This window comes from Brachyistius frenatus, unplaced genomic scaffold, assembly GCF_029030835.1.
Source record: "Brachyistius frenatus isolate BFR_SWC_R1_liver_20210118 unplaced genomic scaffold, ASM2903083v1 Contig_86, whole genome shotgun sequence".
Lineage (NCBI taxonomy): Eukaryota > Metazoa > Chordata > Actinopteri > Embiotocidae > Brachyistius > Brachyistius frenatus.
In genome coordinates this window covers 1,292,607-1,319,406 of record NW_027210685.1, presented here as the reverse complement: position 1 = coordinate 1,319,406, position 26,800 = coordinate 1,292,607, and the positions used below count along the sequence as shown (strand labels likewise).

General features: G+C 40.3%; 1 protein-coding gene across 10 annotated transcripts in view; it reads left to right on the top strand.

Moving 5' to 3' along the window:
• Nucleotides 1–26,800, top strand: part of znf536 (zinc finger protein 536) — a 198,033-nt gene that overhangs the window by 87,901 nt on the left and 83,332 nt on the right. For 8 of the 10 annotated variants that reach the window (XM_069709846.1, XM_069709847.1, XM_069709845.1 and 5 more), the window contains one exon: nt 20,997–23,299. In XM_069709846.1, coding sequence (XP_069565947.1) covers nt 20,998–23,299 — 2,302 coding nt within the window. In that variant the 5' untranslated portion in view covers nt 20,997. Of the gene's footprint in view, nt 1–14,492; nt 14,775–18,083; nt 18,189–20,996; nt 23,300–26,800 lie in introns of those variants that run through there. The other 2 variants (XM_069709848.1, XM_069709849.1) reach the window with 2 other exon arrangements.

Below are 26,800 nucleotides of genomic sequence, written 5' to 3'. Positions count from 1 at the left end.
AATACAATTTGGAGCTTAAGACAAAGAAAAAAAAGAAAAAAAATTACAGCAGTTAAGGTGGAGAAGCATGGATATGTACATAAGTAGATATGTACATAGATGGACCACATTACAGTACTGACATAATCTTATAAAACACCCACCCCATGTGCTGTCCATTGGTTTGACTGGTGCTATAATATCATTTTAGCATGATTTGGATCGGGGGTGGGTGTCAAACCATTTAGTGCCAATACAGTGAGTGTTAAGGTCTAACCCTAACCCAGAAAATGCTAAATATTTTCAAGCAAGTATTTTGCAAAAAAACTCTTCACACTGGCAGCAATGTGAACTTGAGACAGCTTTTCTCTAATTGTAACCAAAAAACTGATTAAAAACCAAAATATCTCTTTAAAATCTGTACGGTTGGCAATAATGTATTAGGATTTCCCACGGTAGGAGGCAAACTCGTTTTTGTTTGACTGTTGTGCACTACAATATATCATGTTAGAGCATCTGTGTATCAGTTTAACACAGGATATAGACAGCTATACAAACATCCATGATCTCCTGAATGAAGTTTTGTTTGTTGGATTCAGACCTGATGATACAGGTAAACCGATCAAGACAGAAGAAGCTCCTTGAAAGTTGTAGGGATTGGCCTGCAAATCCCTCTGTGTGAGCTTCAAATGCAGCATCTGAATGAGAATTCTGTGTGAATGTAATCATGACAAAAACAGCTATTCAAAAAAATATATTAACGATTTTAATCACAAAAAACAAGACCCCCAGTGTCTAAAGGCCATTATTCACATTGCCAGGCAGAAAGTTGGGTTGTGGCTGTGAATAGGCCTGGAAGTTTGCCTCTTGTCACACACCTGTAGTGTTGTTCACCTTTTCATCAGCAGTGCCTCACACTAACCATACCTAAGCCCAGTGGCAACTGATCAGTGGAGGATGGAAATGATCAGCGCGCCAGTCACAGAGCCATTTTCCTTCTGATGGGCCAACTTTTAGTAAGCCTGCTGGAGCTGTAAGACCCAGCGCTGTGCTGGTGCGACATTTGGATCCCTGGAAGGGACGTTTTGTCTGTGATTGGTTGTTACATTGTGAGAGGGTTAAGGTTAGTTTTAAAAGTAGGGACGGAGATAGGGATATGATTAGGGACCAGTTGATTGACACGTAAATGACCATTCACAGCAACGTACACTTTACAAGCAATCACATGGGAATATCATGTTTAAACCCGAATCTGATCCAGAAAGTCAGAGTAGACAGCAAGAGGGATGCAGCAAATATTGCAGCAGGAAAATGACAAGCCGTATATATATCGGTATATTCTAGTATATATTCTATATATTAAGTCTTATATTTGTTGCCAGTAAAACAAGTTAATAGTAAAACAATCTCGATGGAATTTTTTTTTTATCATGGCACAAATATTACTTGGTTTGGATTAGTCATGAGTTTCAAACTAAAAACATATGCTGCCATCGTTGTTGAGAGAATGGCTCTCTGGTTTAAAATGATAATTTATAAGACAGTCATAAAACAAGTTTTAAAAAAAATGATCAGATCTCTAAATCATCAAACACATCTGTTGCAGTCAGCCATGTGCATCCAAACATTGTCTAACAAACATACTATGGCCAATCCCCCCGCCTGCTAAGACACACTTCCATGTCGGGACGCTGAGGTGCCCGGGGCACACCCACTGCCATTCTCCGTCTTTACCCAATGACAAAAACACAACTAATTGGAGTACCACTGCATGTTTTCACTAAAGGCACAATTTAATTACATTTGAGCTGGGAATGAGTATTTTGGGAATGTCTGTATGTTCATTCAAACAAATGGAGCGAATTAAAAGCAATATTTGTTTTGCTTTGATTAACAAACGGGCAGGGTAATTTGTCAAGGAGAAGAAGAGTGAGGGCAGAAAATCTCTGTTTAACCCCCAGCTTTCCAGTGGTGAACTACTCTCACTGTTTTACGTACATACACAGACTTCTTCTCTCACTAAATGTCCCCCTCCATCCTAAACACACAACTTTTGCTCCTGGCTTTTTGACTCTGACCTCTGCTCTCATTTTCCTTTTTGTTTCTCTCTTTTTTTTTTAATCTGCCTTTCTTTCTTCCTGATCCCCAGTCCCTGTTTTGTGGTCCTTCTGTTCATAAATGCTTTATTAATAACTCGGTGAATAATGTAAAGAGTATTGTTTTCTCCAAGGTTGTATTAATAAACATGAATGAATTTATTTGTCTTCACCAAAGCATGATTAATGCACATTAATGTCTGGATATTGCTCACTCTGCCCTGCATCACCAAACACATATTACCCCCACCCCCATGCTGTCTGTGCCACCAAAAAAAAAGAAGAAAGGAAAGACCTATCAATGTTAAATATTTATGGCATAATATTAATGATTTTGTAAAGAAAATAACACATTATTAATCCTCTGATTAACAACTGATTAACCTTTTTTATTAAACACGTGATCCGTGCATCATCGACTCAGGATATGTTGACTGACTGCGCTGCAGAATAATTATTTTTGTGTCTTTTCTAATTGCAAAAATCGCATGGCTGAACTATATATGTGTGTATGTGTATTTTTTTTTTTTCCTCTTGCCTTGACACATGCACAGATACACCACTCGCACTTGTTCAAACAATATGAGATGTATGTAGCGGAGATGACAATGAGGGATGAAGGAAAGGAAGAAAATAAAACACACAAACATAACTGGCAAATTCTTTCACATTTAGGCAGAACAAGAGCGGCACCTAAATTTAGAAGCAGATCTTTTAAAACAATAGGGTTTAATTCACATATCCGTTTATTCTGCAGTTACTGGCATGGGGTGGAAAGTGGAGTGAAAACACAGCTGACGGACAAAAGATTTTCTCTCCTTCTTTGCTTCTGCTCATCTCAAAGCTATTGTCTGTGTATTTTTAGTCCTTGTCAACTGAAAGACAATAATTCTGTGTTTTCTGACACAGTGGAACTGACTTTAGGTTGGAGAAGACTAAATTAGACATGATATGAATCTGTAGTTCAAATCCACCTGATGTTTTTTTTTTTTTTTTATTGTTCGTTCGTAGTGTTTAGTAGTGAAAACGGTTCAGTGTTTGCGCAATCCAATGTAGAAGTGTTGTGCTCATTGCATAGCATTTCAGGGTAAAATATTTTTCTTGTGGGATTACTGGATCATTTTACTACAGTCTTAACATGTACGACAACAACAGTACATTTTGATTGTTGAAATTGAATGAAGTCGAGCTAATTATAACTACTTTATTTTGCGGCATATTTTTATCTGCAACAATACATTGGATTTTATGAGTTGAGAATACATGTTCTCTATATAAAATCGTTGCCAGGCAATACCTGTCAAATAAATGTCGTAGAGTAAAAAGAGTATGTATAAAGTATACTATAAAAAAGCATCAAATTACTTAAAGTGCACTTTAAAATTTGAAAAAAAAAAAAAAAGATTACACCCATGATTTTGCTGTAAAAGCAGCCAGCTTTTGTAGTCTTTTGCAATGTTTAGTTTAGTTTTTAAATTTGTTTTTAAATCAAATGTTAAGGTGATAAAACCACCTGGAAATTCAGTTGCCCACAATTGAGCACATATCATGACTCACAAAAAAACATTTCCATAAGCAGTTTGTGCAATATTCATGTCTAATAATTATTTGTAGAGATTATACATGCATCAGACCTTCACTTAAGCATGTGATTGTCCTGATTTGGCCCAACAGAAGTAACAGAAGCTGACTTGACTTTATTTCTGATGCTTAGTCATTATTTGTTTATTATTATCTTTTGAATGACTATTCATCTATTTTGCAATGATGTGTTAATGATATGTTAACTTTTTTAAAAAGTGACTACATCAAGAGAGAATAAAGAGGAACATCATATATAAGTGTTCTTGTTTGAAAGTATTTCCTATACAACCTACAACTTTGCAAAACCGAGCTCCTCACAATCACCTCACCTCTTTAATTTATGAAATGTCTTTGTTTAAACTTGGTCCCCATTTCTTCAACTTTGTTGTCATGCTTTTCCTTTTAAGTGCCTCTGCAAACTGAGCTTATCTAGCAGCTTTCTAGTTTTTGGATCCATTAAAGGCCTGAGCAAATGTATTTAAAAAAAACAAAAAAACATCAGTAGCGGTCCCTCTGGTTTTCTATGTGAAGGGATAGGTGTGTAAAGGAACACTTGTTTTAGTTTTTTAAACTTTTATTTATGTTTACATGCCTTTACCTTTTGATGAAACGCAGCTCATTCCTGCAGTGGGTGTGTGGGTGTGCTCTGTAACTCTCCTCTTTTCTCTTTTTCTCCCTCTTTCCTTTGACCCATCTATTCAAGACATCATCAGCACGTTTCACCTTGTCTGCTTTCTCTTAATCATTGACCCTTGCACAGAACACTTTCTCACTTTTGTCTCTCTTAGATCCATTATCCTCACATTAAACTTTCTCAGGTCTCACATAATGTACTGTTTTTCATCTCCCATTCTCTCTCTTTTTTGTTCTCACTTTTAACTCCTGCCATCCTGGGAATCCATACAAACCAGTTACGCACCCGAACCAAAAAAAATGATATATCTTTCAACTTTCTATTTGAATCCATTTGACCTAATTACAGATCAGTTTATCCCTGTCAAATAAAAAAGTTCTTCCATTTTAATGTTTCCCTGGATGCTGATCTTGCTGAAGTTCAACCCTATTTTATTGTTCCGGAACCCTCCTTAAAATCTGGATTGATCACATATTCCTGTTGGTCTTCCCTCCCTCCTGTCAAGGCTTTACTCTGTCTCGTCCACTCTTGCTTCTTCAAATTTACCTCTTTTTTGAATATCTAATTTTTTGAATGCTATCATGACAATGAATCAGCCTGATCCCAAAATACACAGAACATATGGTTTGGCCCAGTTTCTGAGAAGTGTGGGTTCAGTTTTTGGTCATTTTGTGAAAGGGTTGTGTGTGTTTCTGCGTTCATTTACAAGTTGAATTTCAGGGCCTCTTGGGAGTTGGGACGTATTTATAGTGCGGCTCACATTGAGGTGAAATTCACAGTAATTAAAAAAGCAGTAAAGGTGGTTGATTTTAACTTTCCAATCACTTTTAATCTTCTGTCCATCTATTCTTGAAACATACACAGGCAGAGTGGCAGGTACATGAGCCTTAAGCCTCTTATGACTTGTCTCCATGCAGTGCAGACACAACACTGTCAGGGAGAGGTTTAGGCATGGTGCGGGCCTTCCTTAATTACTGGGGAATTGCTAAGCAGATACAACTGTGCTTTCACTGCAATAGGTGCCGGGTCAGGGGCTGCCTATGGGATTAGCTGTACACAGCAGCTTCAGTCAGGAAACAAGTGAGAAACATATTCCAAAAGAAGATGAGCAGCTTCAGCAGAGTGGAAGACAAAAGGATAGAGTTTACAGTGCCATTCTACTCAGTATTGATTGATTGCCACTAAATTATCCAATGTCATAAGTTTGAAGAGAAACACACTATTTTTCTCAATATATTTCTGACCAAGTGTGAATATTGTGAACACAAGAGGGCTCAAATTTCTTTAGCACTTTTTTTTGGCTGTACTAAAGAAACTCTTGTTTTGTTTATGAGACTTTTGGATGAAACACACAAAATATATGAGACGATATGGTCTTCAATGTTTAACAAGTTAGTGGCAAAGCAAGATTGTGTTTGTTTGTTTTTTCATACACATCCGTGACCCACTCAAGCAGACTTCGGGTCTTGACCCTCTGTGCAGATCCGCTGCTTTAGATAAGTCTCTCCAGCACCATCATCAAGAGTTAGTATTCTTGATGTTCATTCTTTCTGTCGAGTTCGACCCTAAACCCTGCTCTCCCCTCACCCCAACTGGTCGAGGCAGATGGCCGCCCACCTCTGAGCCTGGTTCTGTCGGAGGTTTCTGCCTTTTAAAAGGCAGTTTTTCCTCCTCTGTTGGAGGTTTTACTTCCTTAAAGGGGAGTCCCCCCCCCCTAGCTTATGTGGGAATTGTTGATTTTTAGGGTTTCTGTGAATAATGCAGTAAATATCTGTTGTAAGGACTTTGCTGTGTTAAGTACCTTGAAATAACTTGAGTTGTAATTTGCCGCCAAATAAATAGGATTTTATTTAAGTTCCCCCACTGTTACCCTGACTAAGTTTAAGTTTAAGAATCGGCTTCACTCCAACCTTCCCTGATTCGAACACAACCTTGTCGAAGTGTTGTTTTTTTTACAGATGTACAATACTTTAGTCTTACCTCTTGAATTATACCCTCTCTGACAGTTGAGAAAAAGAAGGTGAACACACATGTTTCTCTTCTCTCTGGAGCGCAGTGGTCTGTCACTCTCCTGAGAACACATTAGATTTGTCACAGAACAAATAGAGACACGTCGAGTGCAGTCAAAACACTCCAAACCGACGAGAGTTTCGGTGGGAGGAAGACATTTTTGCCTCCTTGTCACCAGCTGGAGTTTGGACGTACCACCGCAGGAGTTTCGGTGACAGCCCAGTGAAGGCTGCTTTGTTTTCCTAAGTCGTCTCCATTCCCTTTAATGAGCCATTACGATTATGTTTTGTCTCAGTTGTGTTTGTGGGCTGACTGAGTTTCTGAGATGGCAAGACAGAGGGGAAATGGGTAGGGGGTGGTGATGTGTGCACTACTCATGTTGTGTCTTTAAACCTCCCTGTGTTACAGGGAAGAAACAAAATGTAGAGTGAAATAGTAAGAGGGAAAGTGGGAAATAAATGTAAAGAAGTTTGGAACAATCTTTTTTAAATTGAACGAAAATTAGATCAACATAATGCTGTTGTGTTTTACTTTGATGACTTTGATATTATATTACTTAAAAATAACAGTGAGACAATACATTTGTGTTTAGACCGAGGGCTTGGGAGGTTGTGAAAATGCACTGACAATGATGAATATTTTGGTCTTTTATACTTTCTCAAACTAAGTTTGAAAGTCTTTATGTCTAGTGTGGCCTGATAACAAACCGATTGTATCACCTCTCTTACTGTCTCTTACAATTGTACATTTTTATTTTTTATTTTGACAAAATATTGGCAACAACAGCTGTCACGAGGGGTCTTCAAAAACATATATTGAACTAGCCCTGCAAGAGAGCCTTAAAAAGCTCTCTTAACTTGTGTTGCTCTTACTGTAAATGTTTCTCTGATTGAAACCCAAATCTTGGACCCAAACTTTCTACTGTCTCTGTCCGTATCCTCCTTTTCTTTTGTTTCATCGGTTTGCCTGGAGTTGCCATGAGCTCCCTCTCCGTAGCACATGGTAAACTGTAACAGAGTGGGATGAAAAGTGATGGGATGTTGAAGGGGGGAGATGAGGGGAGCTGGGTGGCTAAGCAGACACTGTGACAACAAACCTGTCAGCAGGTACTCAGTATAATTGGTAAACGAAGGCCGCGGGATAGTAGTGGGGCTCCCTTCTCCTCTCTGTTTTCTGCTCTGTTCTTTTTTTGACAAGTATTTGAAGTCACCAGGCAGTTGTTGGATGCTCGTTCCTTTCTTGTTTGGTTCAGAGAAAGACAGAGGCCAACCGGGAGAGAAGAAAAAAAGACAGAGGGGAGCAACACATGTAACTGTGAATCGCTAACCTAGTAAGTTCACTGAAGGTGAATCGGCCAAGGAGTGGACAACTGTGCCTGTACATTTCATTGTGGACTGTGAATGGATAAATGTATTTTTAATCAGTGTTAGACTCTTACCCCTCTTTCAATGCCAGTTCTAGCCATCAGGCTCTGTTTGCCCTCTAATGAAACATATTCATCTTCATCGCACTCTCTCGTGGCTCTCAAACTCACTTTACAGCATAGTCAATTAAACCCTTAGGGGCCACTCTGTGCGTAAAAGGATATATAATGCTTTGACATTTCAGCGAGTCCACATTAGGCACACCCATAGAGCATTCTGCTTTGGGCTGGATGGGAAAGAGTCATAGCCAAGCCTAGAGGTAGAGGGAAGCCAGTCAGAGGGATTGGGTCTCTTATAAGCTAGTTAGCTCTTTGGATTCAGTTACTTATGCTGATGTAATAGGGCAATTGTAAGCTGATACTCAAGTCTCTCTGTGACCCCTACACTGGCTCTTGTTCTCATATTAGGCTACCTAATATATACTAAGTCGTATATAATGATATAATGTAACGATACACTAACTTAAACATAACTAAAATGGATTTAACTCAATAGAGGAGTGTATTAGTGTTGAGGATCACCATTTATACTTCTTACATTTTTAAATATCCCTTTACAGTTTTTTTTTGTTTTTGGTTATTTTCTGTCTAATCTAAATTTGTAATTGTCTGCTTTGTTTGCTTGAGCCCCCCCCTCCCCCTCCCCCCACCCCCCCAGACAGTCATACAGTCATTGGAACAACTGGGGTCAGCAGTGTAATGATGCAAAGCAAGTCTCTTAACAGGGCTACTGCTCCGGGGCTCTGTGTGCTTGTGTGTGTGTGTGTAGACAAGTAGTTGATCCTACATCTCAATGGCATGAAACAGCTTGACAGGGCCAACTTTTCCTTAAGGCTGAACATCACCCCTTTCCCTTGTCATAACCGCTCTGACTTGGGGGCTCTTACTTGGATGTGTGTATGTGTGTGTGTGTGCGTTTGTGTGCAGCAACTACACACTTCACATGCTTTTCTTGAAGGCAACTGTTCACAGTTAAGTAAAAGTATTCACTGGAGCCAGTGGTTTTGAATGTACTAGTTCATTGTTGTATTATATTAAATTGTATCATTTTAAGAACGTAATTAATCAGATGCTATTTGTTGTCTTTAAAACACATCTGTCATGAAGCACAGGCACAATGTACAGCCTGTAAATAAATGATATGGAAGTAGTAGTAGAACAAACATTCAAACAGCCAAATTAGTAACTTAATGATGTCCACATTTTACATTTATGCAGTTTTCAATGACATACCAGGATGGATTCAACGGCGTTAAAGTGTCAACGGTCATGGAGAACAGAGACAGAGGTTACAACCCAGTATCAACACAAATATATTTGATTATTGTTTAATGGTTCATTTCTAAAATTCCACCCAAAATTTAGAGGATTTCTTTTTTTTTTTTTTTTTTTTTTTTTTTTTAATGCCGACATTCGAGCCATGGTTCTTAACTTTACTAATTTTGTATTCCTTCAATTATGTCCTGCTGTCACAGCCAGTGGATCAAGCTTTTAATTCACAGCAAGCTATCTCAGAGTTTCTATTGAAAATGGAATAATACAGTCATGTTTTGTTGGGGAAAAGTAATGTAAACTGTTTTATGGTGGATTGTACGTGATTCTTTTTTGTTGATTATGTTTGCATCAATAGACATTTGTGTGTGACTGTATGTGTGTCTGTGTGTGTGTTTGAGGGGATGATAGGTAAACTCTATTTGGTATGCCCAGCCACCAATGTGTAGAACAACAGCGTAGGCTTCTATTGTCTTGTGCTGCTCTATAGGGGTTAGTTGGCACTGCATATGAACAGATGTATTTCAAATCATTGTTGTTCTTTACCAGTGATAAGCTACAACTCAAGAAAATGTCTCCCTTTTCGGATTTATTCATCCAGGCAGTGGATTTATGCGGAGATGCTAAAAACCATGATCTTCTCTGCATGAAACAACTACCAAATTTATTATTCATAAAACCTAATGCATTGTTTCTGTTGCTTTGTATTTCCTTTTTTGGTCTGTTATTTTTTTTTCCACCCCCCCACCCTATCCAGATGCTGAACTGAATTCTCTTAGGCAAAGGTTGGCAGTTAAATGTCTGTGTTGAAATGAGAAGTTTGAAAGACGAAGCGCTATCTCTGTATATATGCGTATGTGTGTAAACTGATTTAAATCGCTCTTTGAGCCCTACAGAATGGCGCTTTAAATGTTAAATGGGGGTTGAAGCCTGCCTGAACTAATTTGTAGGGCTGTGCACCATGTTGACATTTAAATGTGATAAGAATAGCAAACTGTACCGCCGACCTATTTTGAAGATGCTTTCGGAATACATTCACATCAGCTGTGGCCTATAATTAATAAAAAAAGACAGGCCTCCCTTGCTCCAGATTTGATTATAATACAACCTTATAAACACACCAGGGATAGATGAGAGGAGACGAAGATGAAGAACTAAGGGGAGGGAATAAAAGAGAAGAATAGCAGGAATAAAAACAAGCAAAATGATGGAGGTAGGAAATAAGAGGGAGGTGGATTGTGAACACCTGGTCTTTGAGGCAGATTGCATTGGCTGGCTGCTGTGCTATCACATTACTCTGATCCTGCCTCTCTTGTTTGTCAGAGAATTGAGAACGAGAGCGAGAGAGAGAGAGAGAGAGTAGTTGGGGGTGGTGGGGTCTGCAAAATCAGCATGCAAATAACACCACATTGTTAACTTAATCAGATGCAGGGGGAGAAAATATGAAGAGGGATGGAAGGAGTGCGGTGAGATTGAGGGGAGAGGGGGGATTGCCAGAGAGGTGAGGCAGAAAAGAAGAGGGGTTTTGCGGTGGTGGGACACGGCAGAGGGCATGCAGATTATAAGCACCCACACCCAGCTCCACCTCCCACCACTGCCCACATCCAACACCCCGAGGCTGCTCAGGAGCTCATGGAGTATGTGTGTGTGTGTGTGTGTGTGTGTGTGTGTGTGTGTGTGTGTGTGTGTGTGTGTGTGTGTGTGTGTGTGTGTGTGTGTGTGTGTGTGTGTGTGTGTGTGTGTGTAAGTGTGAAGAGGAGGAATTTGAGGCAAACTGATGCCGCCTCTTCAGTACCCCTTCAAGTTGCAGGAACAAGCAATCAACTGGCTACTAGGCTCGCTTGTTGTGGTCAAACTGCTGCTGTCAGGCATTTCTCTAGTACGACTATAGATGTCAAGATATTTCTCTCCTAAACAATAAAAGTTGTAAGGTTCAAGCAAGCCCCAGGAACCACTTAGACATTAATGAAAGTGCATCTTATACAGACAAATCACTCCTCCCAAACAGCCACAGCTGTTTGAATGTTAGTAATTTAGTGGCATTCTTTTAAGTTGGGAAGAAGAAAAAAAAAAAAAAACATAATGCAGCACATCATTTTGACACACGGTACCAATGTGTTTTTTCTCTTCACCTATGGGAGTTAAATTATGTGTGTGTAAAGGGACAGTTACAAGGGAGTGTTTTCGTATGAGTTTGAAATAAGAAAATACGTTTGGATTGTTAATACGTTTTACTGCAGAGAGGTAATTTTTAATTATAAACATACACTGCCCTAACGAATTCAGCCCCTGACCAGAGCATACGCAGACTCAAATGTGAGTGTGCGTGTTTGAGTGTGTGTGCACTCTGTCTTTAAAATGAGTGTGTGAAATGTAGCCTTTGTTGTGGAACATATGTAAGTTGGTGACAATGTTGAAGGTCAGGCAGGGCAGAGAAGAATGAGAGAAAAAATGCTGTGTTGGCCTGCAGGGCAGACAGCTCTGAGCTGAGGCTCTGGTGTAGACAGATGCGCAGAATCCTGGGACACAGTCACATACCGGCAGACTGATACAGACAGCTTGGAGCTTCTAGTGGACATTTTACTGGCTATTGATACAATTTAATTGGCATAAAACTTCATTTCATTTAAATATTGTTTCAAAATCTATATATTAATTCTAATCTGACCCTTTACATAAGTGAGGACTGGCGAAATGGCCTCACTTTAAACCATCAGTCAAGGTTTTTTTTTATGTTTGACTATCTCATTTAATGTAAATATTTTCACATACCCCTTGGCAACTGTAGATGTGTAAGTATGACATGCTGCCAAATTCCACAAGCGAAAATGAGACTTATGCATGTGGTTGTAGAGGAGCTGCACAAATATTCAATTAAATGTATTTACAGTATAAAGCGCTAAATTATAACACAGGTTCAGTGCCTTGAAATAACCTATGTTGTAATTGTAAATTGTAAGAGAATTGTCCTTACAACAGAACTTTACAACATTATACAGAGGAACCCAACAATTCAACAATTCCCACGTAAACTGGGAGTAAAAAAAACTCCCCTTTAAGGGAGAAAAACCTCCAATAGATGGAAGGAAAAACTCCCTTTTAACAGGAAGACACCTCGACAGAACCAGGCTCAGTGGTGGGCGGCCACCAATATCATTGTTGTGCGACTCTTCACAACGAGCAGACTATCTCTTTACACAAGCGATATCGCAGCCCGTGAGGAGAAAAACACTTTGAGTCCATACAGAATCTTAAGGGAGCACATGACTATAAGCTCAGACTGCACAACCACTATCATTGATCTCCTGCTTGCAAAATGTTCACCTGCTCACCCCTGAGTGGATATTTATTTTGTCAGTAAGTGAGAGGACATTGTATCCCCTGAATATAATTGGGTGTGCGAGTCCACTATCTTGGATGGCTAGGTTTGGTGCAACCAGCTAGACAATTCACATCAACCAGTTTTATATAAGACATACCCCAAGATGGTTTCTGTTGTGATTTGGGACTATAAAAATAGACTTGATATGACTTCAATGTTCGCAAAATCTTAAAGAGGGCCGTCTATTTAAATATGTTTGTCTAAGCTCTTTCTCTCTCAATACACCTTAAATGTCAATATAACAACTTTGCCTATTGCATTTGTTTTTATTGTCTTGCATGACATATGCTTCAGAGATGATTTGACCTCCAAAAACGTAAAAAAATGCAAATAAATTTTAACTTGACCAAGAGAACTGTAAACATTGAATTTCTTCATTTGAAGTGGAGCATCATTCTGGTGGGCTCTGGGAGCACTACATTATGCATATAGCTTTGGAGTACAGTAAAGACAACATGTTCATACACATCTAAACGCACAAAGAAAGGCTGCTTGAGTTTAACTTTAGATGTTTTTTTCCTCTTTCGCAAATGTATGAATTGTGTGCATTCACAGTATACATTTTCGAAATTGTGACCAAACAGATGTGGAAGTATGAGTTCTGTGTGTGTGTGTTTAACAGTGCATTTGTTGTCCAGTTCACAGAGGGGCCTGCAGAAAAAAAAAAAAAAAAAAAAAAAAAAAGCTTCTCTGAGGTTTCACCCAACTTCCTGCTTTTAATCACGGCTGCTTTTCACTAAATCATTGGCATCGCCGCAAACGCTGCCTCACTGGCATCTCTGGCATCTCTCTTCCTTTTTCACTCTTTTTCTGTTTATCGGTCTTTCATTTCTATTATTTCTTTCTGTAAACCTTTTCATCCCTCTCCACTCCCCCAGACCCCAATCTTTAATCTTAAGAGCAGTCACCACTTTGTTTTTCTGATAAAGCCTGATAGATAAACATGCTCTCTTATGTCCCTGCGGCCCTCCACCCTCTCTCCAGAGAGCACACCCCTCTAAAGCACTTCCTCTACGACAATTAGTCTGTAATAAATACACCCTGGTCTTAAAGTAGAAAATCCTCTCTCACTTTCTTCTCATTCCTTTCCTTTTATATCAAGTGCCACATTAGCACACTGTACATATCTCACTTTGAAGTAAAAGGAGCGAAAGCAGAGAGTGCGCTGCTTGTTTTCTTTTTCTTGTTCCCCAGTTGTACCAAAAGCATGTGAGAACAATGGCGGTTGTAAGGCCACTAAGAGATATTGTAACATATGCAGAGAATCGCACGCATTTCCACTGAAGTCTCAGCTTCCTGATGGCTTTGATGAGATTAGTTTGCTTTCTTAAACAGGAAACGTGCTGCTTAAAGAAAAAAAAAAAAAAAGACAGCGTGGTTGCAAAATAAGTTTAACTTCTTCTTAGAGAGCTGAAATTCCCTTCAAACTCTTCAGATTAAGGGGAAAAAAAAGACAAGTAGAAAATGGGAGAGGAGAGAGAATGAAAGGGAGAGTTTATCAAAGTGATGGAATAAAGAGAGATTTAACACGGTCATATTAAAAAGACATGCAGCAGTTTCAATATTTAAAAATCCCATTTGCTTCGACAGAAGAGGTTTTTCATTCAAGAGCATATGGCAGCGGTACCTGTATCCAGCTTCTCTCTTATCTTCCTCAAAGAAAAAGAAAAAGAAGGGTGGGTGGGGTGGATGGGGGTTGGGGTGTGTGTGTGGGGGGGGGGGGATACTTTCAAACATTCAGACATTGAAGAATCATTCAATTATCGGCAGCATGATGTAAAATAATTACCTGACTCGCTTCCTGTAATGAGTGCTGCTAATTAGCCATAAACTTTTGTTTTAGCAGAAAAAAGAAAGAGAAAGTCCCAAACTCCCAACAGCAGAGAAGCTGTGAAAAGATGTTGTATGTTGAGGTAACGCCTCATCCTTTCTCAAAACACACATAGCATGCACTGTGTGACTCTTTACTATACGTTCACTTAGCTTGAAGGCACAATTTAGCTCCCAAAGTATGCACACACAGCTCTCCGTAAATAGTTGAGAGTGCAAAAAAGATACTTCTTCTCTTAATTAGCTGTGTAACAATTACAGTCTCCTTTTAGTAAATTGAACCTTTGTCTCCTTTGCCTCCCTAGTTGGATTTCAGCACCTGTCACAACAACCCCTCCCTTTACCACCACCTCCACCGCTGCCACACACCCACCACTATCGCCTCCGCATCCACCCCACCTCGACTGTAGTCATTATGCAAAACTCTACAAGAAAGCGCCCAGCATGAGTGGAAGAAAACAGCAATTATTTCTGATATTGTGTTATTTAGGCCGTATTGACATTCAACTACTTTATCTTTCTCTTTGTTTGTCTCTTTCTCCCCGCCATCACCTGGAAATCAGAGTGAGTGACTGAACTCGACTTTCTATTAGTCTCAGTCTTGAATCTTGCAGTTCATCACTGCAGTGCCCCAAAATGTGACTGACAGATTTATTTGTATAGGAGGACCTAAATCTCTTTACATAGTCACATAATGGGGACTGGAGACCAAAAGCAAGTCCTCATAGTGTAAATCAACACATTCTGAATTGAAGACATGCTTTATGTTTAGGGAAATTTTCCAGTTTTGGACACAGAGTTTGGTGGGACCAGCAGTCCTCATGGGGACCAAAGCCCAGTCCGATTGAGGCAAAACACAATTTCTGAGGTCCTGGTTAAGGTTATGGTTAAGTGTAAATTGGAGGGTGTATGTACGCTGATGAGTTTCTACTTTTACGAGGACACCTTTTGATTGGTATGAGGACATTTCTGCACAAAGACAACGGTCAGGCTGGTCCTCACAACTTTAATGGACAGTTTTAGGGTTAAGACTTGGTTTTAGCGTTAAGTTTAGAATCAGGGTAAGGGTTGGAGTTAGGCACTAAGTTGTGATGGTTAAGATGAGAGAAAGTGGCTCGGGAATCCATTCTGTCAATGGGTGTCCTCACAAAAATAGAAGAGTATACCAATGTGTGTGTGTGTCTGTTTGCTGCATTGACATGCAGTGCAGAGAGTGGCCAGTGATGTAAGCTATGATAGATACACTGTGGCCATTGTGTCTCTGGCCTCTTTCTTCCCATAGTGTAACCATGCATGAGCACTGTACGCTACAACGCTCGTTGTCTAACACACACAGACACACACAGTACTGCACGAAGGTTTTCTGACTGATCTGACAGGAAGAAGTGTAAGTCACCTGACATAGAGCAGACCAAATATATATATATATATATATATATATATATTTATAACAACTGTACATCACTAGTGTGAGACAGACTACTTAACAAATGTTTGACACTGTTAATCCTGTGCTCATCGCTGTGCTTTATTCACTGCTGCAGGGGTCTGACCATGCCACTGTGACCTCTATTGTAACACACTCAAAAGGGGAGAGGTGTTCACAGATGTACATGTGCACGCGCACACGCACACACACACACACACACACACACACACACACACACACACACACACACACACACACACACACACACACACACACACACAGACAGAGACATCTGCAGGTCATCATCATCATCATAGTGGGAATAATACCAGGGATGGTTATCATAAAGGGAAGCTTTGAGCTCCCGGCCGTCTTGGGAAGATGATTTGGCTGGCCCGGAACAATGAACTGTGGGAATCCGCTTGTCCTGCATTGATCTTCCTCCCATGGCATCCCCTGCAAGGCTGTCAGAGCGACAGACAGATAAAAAGACCCACAGCATTTTTCTTTCTCTCTCTCTCGCTCCCTCCTGGTGTCTTTCTTTTCTTGCTGTCAGGAGGGCTCCCACTGATCTGCGGGGATGAGCTGAAAGTTGAACTACCTGTTGACAGGACCTCTTAAACAGACCTCAATGACATATTGTGCAAGAGAAAGGCAGAGACTCCTGTTCATTCATATTTGTCACAGATCTATTGAGTCTGTGCTCTCAGCAAATCCTTGTTTCCTTGCTGTTATTTTCTCTACATTAGAGTGAAGCCGGAGTTATGCGTATCCACTATAAATCGTAAGTTCATAGTTAAACAAAATAACATAACAAAGAAATATTTTTGTCTTTTTAATGTTGAGTTTTGGAGGGTATCAAATTTACAGGCCATATAATGGACCAAACGAATGTGGTCACTGTGTGATTGCCACTGTAAAATCCAATAGTCTTTACGTAGTATTGTTCTTGTATGCTTTCTAATGTAACTCACGATGTTTGCTCATAAAAAAAAAATTCGGACGAGATCCGACCTTGGCTATGTATGCAACTCTACTTCCCCCCCCCTCTTTAGAATAGTACAAAACAGTTTTAAAGCTACACGTCTTTTTGATATTGCAGAGTCATGAGTTCTGATCAAGAAGCTTTAGGCATGGAATGAAGTTAGGATTGAATTTGGCAGGTGTTGTGTGACTGTTTTCCATGTGCATTTCAGTGCAGAGTGTTTTCGCCTCATTACAGAAAGTAATAATGCAGTGAAGTCAAAGTGTGAGAGAGAGGAAGGAAAACAGGGCAGCTTTTTTATTGGATTAATTAGACGTCTTGCAAAGACCACCTGCAATAGAACAAAATACAAGCCAGTAAGAAACTAATTTCTAGTGTGCTCTACCAACCAAAGCACTAACTCAAACTAAACCATCTTTTACCAGAAGGTAATTGATCTTTTGAATGATGAGGATGTTCTGTTGGTACTTTTGAATGAATTCAAATAGCCCTGCTGCCTGTCTAGTCACTAAATATTTAGCATTCAAATCTCAGTACATGTAACATATGGTAAATACCCACAATGTCCCTTCAACATCAGAATGCTGTCGCTGCAACCCCCTTGTCTCATCAATGATTTGGTGCAAATATGATTGAATTCAGCACATTGTAAATAATGATTGATTTGTTTAATGCAATGGATTTGTTCATTACGAGTTAATGAGGTATTGCATTATGATGAGGTCGATGGGTTTTGTGTCAATACATGCCAAAATAACAAAGTAAAGTCCAACTAATGGCTTTTCGATCCCCCCCCCCCAAAAAAAAAAAAAAAAAAAAAAACACCCAGCTCCCCTCACTCCTTTCAGACCCCCGTCATGTCTTACATGTCAGGGAAAAGTTTTACGACAAAACTGAAGCCTGACAGCAGTTTGCAGATGTATATTGTAAATTATGCTTGAAAGTGTTTATTTTAATATGGATTTATAATAGGAAGCAACTGCTAATATTGAAACTGCCTTTCATGTACAATAATTTATATGGGTACAATTAGAGAGGAGCACATTTAAATCCTATATGCATTTATGATGCATGCTACTATTGATAAGACCGAAATGAACTGAGCACATTCAAATGGTGACTGAAATATACTTCCATTGTGTTACAGATACCACTTATAATTAAGCTGAGGATTGAAGACAAACCAAGTGAAATCAGTTTCTTTGCATGTATAAATGTGCAGGGGATTTGGTGTGTTTACTGGCGCACGTGGTGCTTTGCTGAATATTAAACCACAAACTATAAAGACAACAACTGAACCTTCGTGAGAAAATGCTAAAGGAAGTCTTTGTGGTTTTAGAGGTATCAGAGGAGCCAATAGTTTTAATGAGGTAGCATTGCTGCACATGCCAGGAAGTGATAAGGTTATACAGGTTAGAATAACGGCAGACAAACATTGTACCAGTATAAAGGTAGAGAGTGCATCTGTTGTTCTTAACGGAGTCTACGCAGACTACACAGCAATGACAGCGACAAAAAGATGTAATGGGACAAAGTGGGCCCAAGTGTTTCCTTAAGATGACTGGTAAGAATGACAACATTTTGCCTCCATCTTCTGAAAACATAATGTTGTTATGCTAATATTGTACAAAATCAAGTTCTTGTTGTACATGTGATGGATGTTGTGCATGAGACTTGTAAGAATAACAGTCGGGATGTGGTCAAAATAGAACAGAGTTGTTGATATGATTTCTGCGGGCAGCCATTTGACAATGCTGGCTAAGTTGCAACATACCCACCGTGTCTTTTAGAGGGCATTCGCATATTGAATTGTTGTCTGTAGTCAAAGGGTTGTGTTTGAGTGCGTGTCTTTGCCTGTGTGTCTATGTGTTCCCTACTTGTACAACACCCTCAAATTCCCTTGCATGTGTGTGTTGATGTGAGCAGAGGGGGGATGTCACATAAGAAATGTCCTTTTTAATCAGGGGAAAAAATATAAAATGACTCGGGAGCAAGGCAAGCATATTAATGTGCCTCATTTGCATACGCTCGTCAGCCAGGATACGTTTATAAAAAACACAAACTGGATTCGTCAGTTCATTTCACATTATTCTATTGTCTATCTGCCTTTGTTATATGTTAAAGATAGAGGCAGAAATCAAATTGAAGAAAAGGGCAAGCTGCTATCTCCCCAAATGAGCAACAGCTCATCAGCCTAGTTTAAATCACAGATTTCTATTCCAAAACGCAGCCGCTTCTGTAAAAAGGGCCCATTCAAATAAGGTCTTCTCCAATATATGCACGGCTGGTGATAGAAGCTGGGGTGTCACATAAATACAATTTAAAACCTAAGTCATTTAAAACCATCTAACAAAGTTGTTTTTTTTCCCCAACAATCTTCACAATAAATATTTTTTTCTCAAGAAATGTACACACAAACACACACAAACATATATATATATATAGTATATGTGTATATACTGTTTGTGTGTGTGTATTGGGTGGCTTTTAAAACGTGTTTTTTTTTTTTAAATGATTTATTTCTTAGATGAGTGCGGCATTATTCAAGTCACATGAGAACACAATCATAAGATCTGGTGTAAATTTAAGTAGGCCTTGACAGAAGCATATCTAACTGTTACACATAAGCCTGCAGAACATAGCATACCCATTATATTCTTGATGAATTCAGTAGAATTGCTTTATGATACTTGTGGGGAGACATACGTAGAATTCAAAAGGCAGCCCACAAGTGTCACATTCCTTTACACACAAGTGGGAACTGGTCACAGTGTCTAATTCATGTCCACAAGATAAGAATCCACCATCAACAGTGTGTTGGAGGGGCCAGTAGCTACAAGAACAGGCACCTCTTATGTCCGCTAAACTCCTACTGAGGGAAGACAGAGGGGAAGAAAAAAAAAAAAAAAAATCAGATGAACGAGACAGCAAATGAGCCAAGCACAATGTAGAGTCCTCAATGCTTAAGAAACATACAGTAGGTGGAGAAAGAAAAAGACAGACAGAGTGTAACAGAATCTCAGATGCCCTCTGTGCCAATAAAGTGTGTGCTGAACATGTGTGCACATACTGTATGGAAGCTTTGTAAAATGGTTCCACTCACCTAATGCCAGTTCTTTACACTGTCTCTGTATGAAATTATTTTTTTGATGATCATAATCATACATTATAGCCCAGTGGCTTGCACTGTTACCAAGCAGCATACTAAATAGCTTAATGAGATATTATACAATATTTTGTTGACCAAAGCAGAACCACGGTTATTGTTTCTCAGGGTTTGACCCCTGTAAGCAGCCAAGAAGCGTACAGATAGATGTTTACACCTCTCCATCTGGAGAGCAGATGGATCTGAATTAAAACCAATGTTATTCTTTTCGTTTGAATATATTTATTCACTGACCTTAGACATATGGAATGAAAACACATTCAATGATAGTACAACATGCTCTGAAAATCATCATTTATTTCAGTGGCATTACATTACTGCAGGACTAAAACATGATTCTGTGTAGCAGAATGCATCAGCTAGAACAAACAAGAAGTAACTGTTACTTTTTGATTCCTTTCATACTTGAAGGTTTGCTTTTTAATATCAACTTTTTTCAGTAGTGTATTATCCAATGCATTTGTGAATGCTTTACACAGCCTCGTAGGACAGCCAACTTGCTGTTTGAACTATTGTTTTCTCCATCCCGGAGACTGTGAAAGATTTCGGCTAGGTACAGAGAAGACAGACATAGAGAGAATTGGGGGAATAGAAGGAAGCAGCGTGAGAGCAAAGTGATTCACATCAAATGTAATATGGCTCTTTAATGGAATATTGCACCAAGACAAGTGTCATGGCACCAAGATAAGAATGTTGTGTTTACTGGAGTAACCCCTTAGTTTTAAGTGCTATTGTTAATATCATAATTGTAGTATTGCGGTGGCTTCCCGACAATGCAGTTGCTCCATTTCATTAAGGCGTGTAATTGGAGGAATTCTGATAGGATGGGCACAAGTAGCTTAATTATACACTGCTCACTGTGTTTACAGAGTAATTATTCCATCCAAAATGGTTTTACATTTTGAAAAAGTTCTTAGGAGTCACAGCATCCCTCCAGGCCCTTGGTGCTGACAATTCACGTGTTCTGTGCATCAAAGACAATAATGTTATTTCCCTGTACCGGGCGATGCACCGCAGGTGTTATTTACCCAAATTAGGTAACACATTCATCTTGAACATGTGGTGAGATTATCATCACCCACAATGGAATAGTATCTTTTAAATAAAATATAATTTATTTCTGAAAATATCAGTATTTAAAAATATTTCTGATTTAACAATTTAATTACGTCTAATATAGTTTCTTCTTTCTGTCTGGTTTTACAGGATGGAGGACTCTAGTTTATGTCTTGGTGTGTCGTCAGCGGTGCCTGACGCTGATAACCATCTCAGCAGTGCAGTGTTAAATGGTCGTTACCCGATCAGTCAAAAGCTTCACCAACTGACTGCCCAGCTAGGACACGCCTTTCCTGATTTACACCGCCCGCAACAGATTCCTGAAGAGAAGGCAGCCACACCTTTGGATGAGAAGACGCACCATGCAGCCCTGGCCAGTCAACCTATTAGCAGTCAGATGGCCCTGCTAGCCAATCAACTCAACCGAGACATTGATGCGGGGGCACTAAGTGGGTTGAACGGGCGTGTAGACCTGCAGCAGTTCCTCAATGGGCAGAACTTGGGCATCATGTCCCAGATGAATGATATTGAAGATGATGCTCGCAAAAATAGGAAGTATCCCTGTCCATTGTGTGGCAAGCGTTTCCGTTTTAACAGCATCCTATCACTTCACATGCGCACACATACAGGAGAGAAGCCATTCAAGTGCCCCTACTGCGACCACAGAGCGGCTCAGAAGGGCAACTTGAAGATCCATCTCCGCACCCACAAGCTGGGGAATCTTGGTAAGGGCCGTGGCCGTGTCCGAGAGGAGAACAGGCTGCTGCACGAGCTTGAAGAGAGGGCCATCCTGAGGGACAAGCAGATGAGAGGGACTGGCAGCCTCCTTCAGACAGCTCAAACACCTCATCTGAGTCTCAACAGTAGCTCTAACACCCATCAGCAGCCATTGAGTTCAGCCTGTGGGCCCCCTGCTCCCTCTGGCCTTGCCACTCCAGACCCAATTTCTCAGCCATCTTCTTCACCCAAGCCAGCTGGAACCCAGGATGAACAGTCCTCAAACCCAACTACAGGCTTCCGTTGTACCTTCTGCAAAGGCAAGTTCAAGAAGCGCGAGGAGTTGGACCGCCACATCCGCATACTCCACAAGCCCTACAAATGTACTCTGTGTGAGTTTGCTGCCTCCCATGAAGAGGATTTGATAAGTCATGTGGAGAAGGCCCATATCACAGCCGAGTCCACGCAGGGCCAGGGTTCTAGTGGAGCTGGCGGCACGCAGGCGGCCACTGAATTCCGCTGTGAGGTGTGTGGCCAGGTCTTCAGCCAAGCTTGGTTTCTCAAGGGCCACATGCGAAAGCACAAGGACTCCTTTGAACACTGCTGCCAAATCTGTGGCCGTCGCTTCAAAGAACCTTGGTTCCTCAAGAACCATATGAAGGTGCATCTGAACAAGTTGGCCATCAAGAGCAAACCACCACAACCCATCGAACAGGACATGGCTGCCGTTAATACCATGAGCAATCTGGCTCAGGAAGCTCATGCCAACCTTTATTCCCGATACATTTCCTGTCTTCAGGGAGGCTTCCTTTCACCAGACAAACAAGGCCTGAGTGAGCAGCACCAGATGTTGGCTAAAGCTGGGATAGCCATGAAGGAAAAAGAGATGTTAGGGAAGTTGCTAGGACCGATGGCAGGAGGTATGGGTCATGGGCTGGGTGAAAATGAGAAGCGCTCTCTCCTTGGTTGTCTCAACCTTGTGCCACCACTCAAGTCGAGCTGCATGGAGCGCCTCCAGGCAGCTGCAAAAGTGGCAGAGATGGACTCCCTTAATAGCTACCAAGCCTGGCAGATAATGGCTCGTGGCATGGCTATGGACAGGGCTTTCATGCCCAAGGATCAGCAGCAGCACCCGCACCAGCACCATATACCCCCAGGGCAGGAAGATGAGATGGGCGGTGCAGGGGCCTTGGCTTCCTTCTCAAAGGATAAACAAGACTACTCCTTGATTGCTTCCAATGATAGCTCCAAGCACAAGCAGAGCTCTGAGGCCTTGCAGGGATCCAAGGCCTCTAGTGGAGCCATGATGTCCATGAAGGAGGATGGAAGAGGCTTTGACAGTCATCGTGAACTAATGGCTCACCATGGTAGTGCTGAGACTCCTGGAGTCCTGGCAGGTTTGGGAAGCCCAAACATTGACTACAGCCTTTCCAGTCTGTCCAACCTGAAGGAGAAGCCTTCAGAGTGCCCTGACTGTGGCCGGGTCTTCAGAACCTACCATCAAATGGTTGTTCACTCCCGGATCCATGGTAAAGACAGAAAAGGCATTGAGGATGCACTCCAGCAAGGTCTGGATGAACGCCGCGGATCAGCCAGTGACCCAGAGTCCCAGTCCATCAGCCGCTCCACCACTCCTGGTTCATCCAACGTGACAGAAGAAAGTGGAGCTGGGGGAGGGCACTCCCAGACAGGAAGCATCCAGGATGACAGCCCCCATCCCTCCTCACCATCTTCAGGTAAGAAAGAAAATTGTAGTATACATTGTGACCTCAACCATGGTCAGCCTGTGGATAAATGGATCAAAATTAAATCTCATCATATATATTCAAGAAATATATTTACAATTTGTGTTTCCAATGTTATTAGCTTACTGTCTTATAGTTTGACCCAAATAGTTTCCACAACGAATCACTTTAATTGTATGGTTGTGTGTATCTATTAATGTGTCAAACCCATATCTTTTAAAGGGAATGACAAATAACCTAAATACCCACCAAAAAAATCAGAGCTGCACATTCCTCACATAACTTTGATCCTCACATAGCTTAGATACTTAACTTCAAATACCCACACATCCTGACAGAGTGGTTTGCTTTTATTGATGTTAAACACACACACACACACACACACACACACACACACACACACACACACACACACACACACACACACACACACACACACACACACACACACACACACACACACACACACTATGCTAAAACAGACACACTTTATTGAATTGAAGTGTTTCCTTTCTACTGTATGTGTATATTCCAGTATGTAGAGGTATATACTGCCTCACCTGCAAGTTCTTATTTTGGACGATGTTACTCTGTTGTATTATGTAGTGCCATTCTTGCTACCATTCACATTAAGTCAAAGAAAACTCGAGGGAAAACAATCAGGGAAGAGACCTGCTTCACCATTGCATCCTCGTTTGTAGGTTAGCAGTCGAGATCCCTGTGGCATATGAGTAAAGACTGGGAGCAGAGGGATGAATTCGTTTTAACCACAGTGATTAATAAATGTCTTTAATAAACACGTTGGAGACAACCAAACCCCTCCCTTCTCCCTACCCAGCAAACGCAGGCCGGCCGGGGCTAGATAAGTGTATGTTTAGTGGGATTAAGGGAGGCTCATTGCTAATGATTACACAAGTTTTTAAAGGTAACTTTTGGTTGCTCCTCAGGGCACTATACTGGCGTTAAGAAGCGTGTGCAGTAATTAGGTCACGAATATGCGATAATCAGTCGGTTTAAGCTAAACAAGACACTAATTAAAGATATACATATAAAGCAGGTCAAAAAAATTAGTGAACTTCATTTGCAAAAGCGAGGATGTGCTTTTAAGTCTTTTGAGAAAAAAATATGAATATATATAAATATAAATCAGAGTGGCTTAGCTTAAGGCTGTAAGCAACTTAATTCCACCAGTGGAGATGAAATTGTTTATTTATTCACAGAGGCATGAAGTCCTTATCATGCCCGTGTAGTGTGATGGGTTTGAACATGGGACAGGCTATGTTTATTTTAATCTAAGAAATAATAACAGACAACCCCCCACCCCAATTAGGAATTAATGAAAATGAGAGTGAGATAAAAACCTATTTTCTTTATAGAGACTATTAAACATAACACTTTCTCAACAGGGTGGGGGTGTAGCGGATGTAATTATCTTCTGAATTTTAATGCTGGAAGTTTCTCCCTCCATATCTCTCTCTCTCTCTCTGTCTCTCTCTCTCCCTCTTTCTCTTTTGACTCAAACACTTTGCATTTGATGGGTAGAGCTTATGGCATTTCAACAACTTCAGAGGTGCTGCACACTGTATGGAAAATTAACAAATAAAAAATGTAAATCATAACTGAGAAATAAAACTAATGGTAATTACCACCAAGTAATCATGGTAACAAAGAACAATGTATTGCATTAGATTTAGTTGAGTGGTTAAATCTTGCCTCCGGGGCACCACCTTTGGAGAAGGGGGGCAGGATTAAAGACAAAAATATAAGTACAAAAGTAAATTCAAACAGTATATCAGCTTTTCCACAAGGCTTTAATGTTGCTGTTTTTGGTTTGTGTAGTGTCTCACCCTTAGTCCAGTGCTCAGTTAGATACATTGGCATTGGTCAAGTCATATTTGAAAGGCTGTCCTTCCATTGTTGTATCTGAAAGGCTGTTCCTACGTTGTTGTTGTTGTTGTAGAGCTTTGTGAGTGCATGTGACAAAATAGGATCTGAAACTGTAGCTAACTCAGGACATAGCAAAGGAAGAAAATTGATTTATTGAGAAGAACAGAACAAAATTATTAAGCATACCCTGATCTGCATAGACTGGAACGCAGTTTTATTGAAAATACATTTTAGGAGTAAACAGATTTTACATTAAAAAATGTTAACAATACTTGTTCTGCCACTTCCTGTTTTTTAATCAGGAGTAGCAAAACTTGACTTGTCGTTCTTCACAACTTACACAATGTGATTCACATTCGGAGCTCAGGGACTCTCAAATTAGAAGCTTTGATGTGTGAGAAAAATGTGTCTGAGTCTCATGTGGAGAAAGGTGTCATGCTTCTCCTCTGCATGCATGTGTGTTGTGTGTGTGTGTGTGTGTGTTTGTGTGTGTGTGTGTGTGTGTGTGTGTGTGGGGGGGTATCACTCTCGTCTGTAGTGAACAGGATGTGGCTACTGTACCATTGTCTTTATCTTAATATCTCACGTTGTAAAGGGGAGCTTGAAATGGTCTTTAAGTGTGTTTACCTGCAAGTGTGTGCGTGTGCCTGTGTGAGCCCATGCCCCGCCACCTACCCATAGCAATTTTGAGTTAAACTTAAATGATAGTAATCAACAATAACATCTCAACTGTGAAAGAAGGTCAACTTTGGCACTTTTGTCTTTGAGACGCCACTTGTTTAAAAGCAATGAGTGAAAAAAAGGGGGGTAGGTAAGGAACAAAAAAGAGCAGAAAAACAAAGGCATTTGTCAGAGATACAATTTAAAGAACTCCCTTGTTAGACAAAGCCTTGCAGCTAACCTTGTGCATGTTTTTTATTCAATATATATATATATATATATATATATTTTAAGATGAGAAAGAGGTAATTGCATATATGCCCATCGCTATCTGTTTTTTTTGGGTTATCCTTGGACTGACTTCCAGTCATTGTTTCCTGTGATGATCAGGGCTCAAAGCAACTATGTTGGGTGAAAACACTGTGCAGTAGTCATGTTAAGAGGGTTCAGCAACAGGTAGACATGATGCCAATGGAAGTGATCTTATCCAAAAATATCTGTTGCTGTGAAAAACATTCCCTTTTTTTCCACTTACATGCAAATAAACCGCCATATAAATGTTTTGTTTCACACAATAGCATCTCCCCATTCTGCTGCCACTGTACAGGCAAGATGTAGTTGAATCTGTACAAAAAAAATGCCTTTGCTGCTTGCATGTTAGGCCTAAAGCAGCAGTCCTCGTTGCATGTATCCGAACAACCTTACCAATACCCATAAACCCCACTCCCACCTCTTTCCTCTTGGCTGTAAAATACTCTATACACTCCCTCTGGCTCTTTCTTTCTCTTTCTCTCTCTCTGGAGAATCCCCATGTCTACATTTTTTTTTTTTTTGCGTTTTAACATGGCAGGGATTAGCCTGCATATCCCTGGTCTTACCACGGCTCAAACAAGCAGGCAAAATGCTTGCTCCATACAAATTGAAATTGGATTTGCCAACTTGACG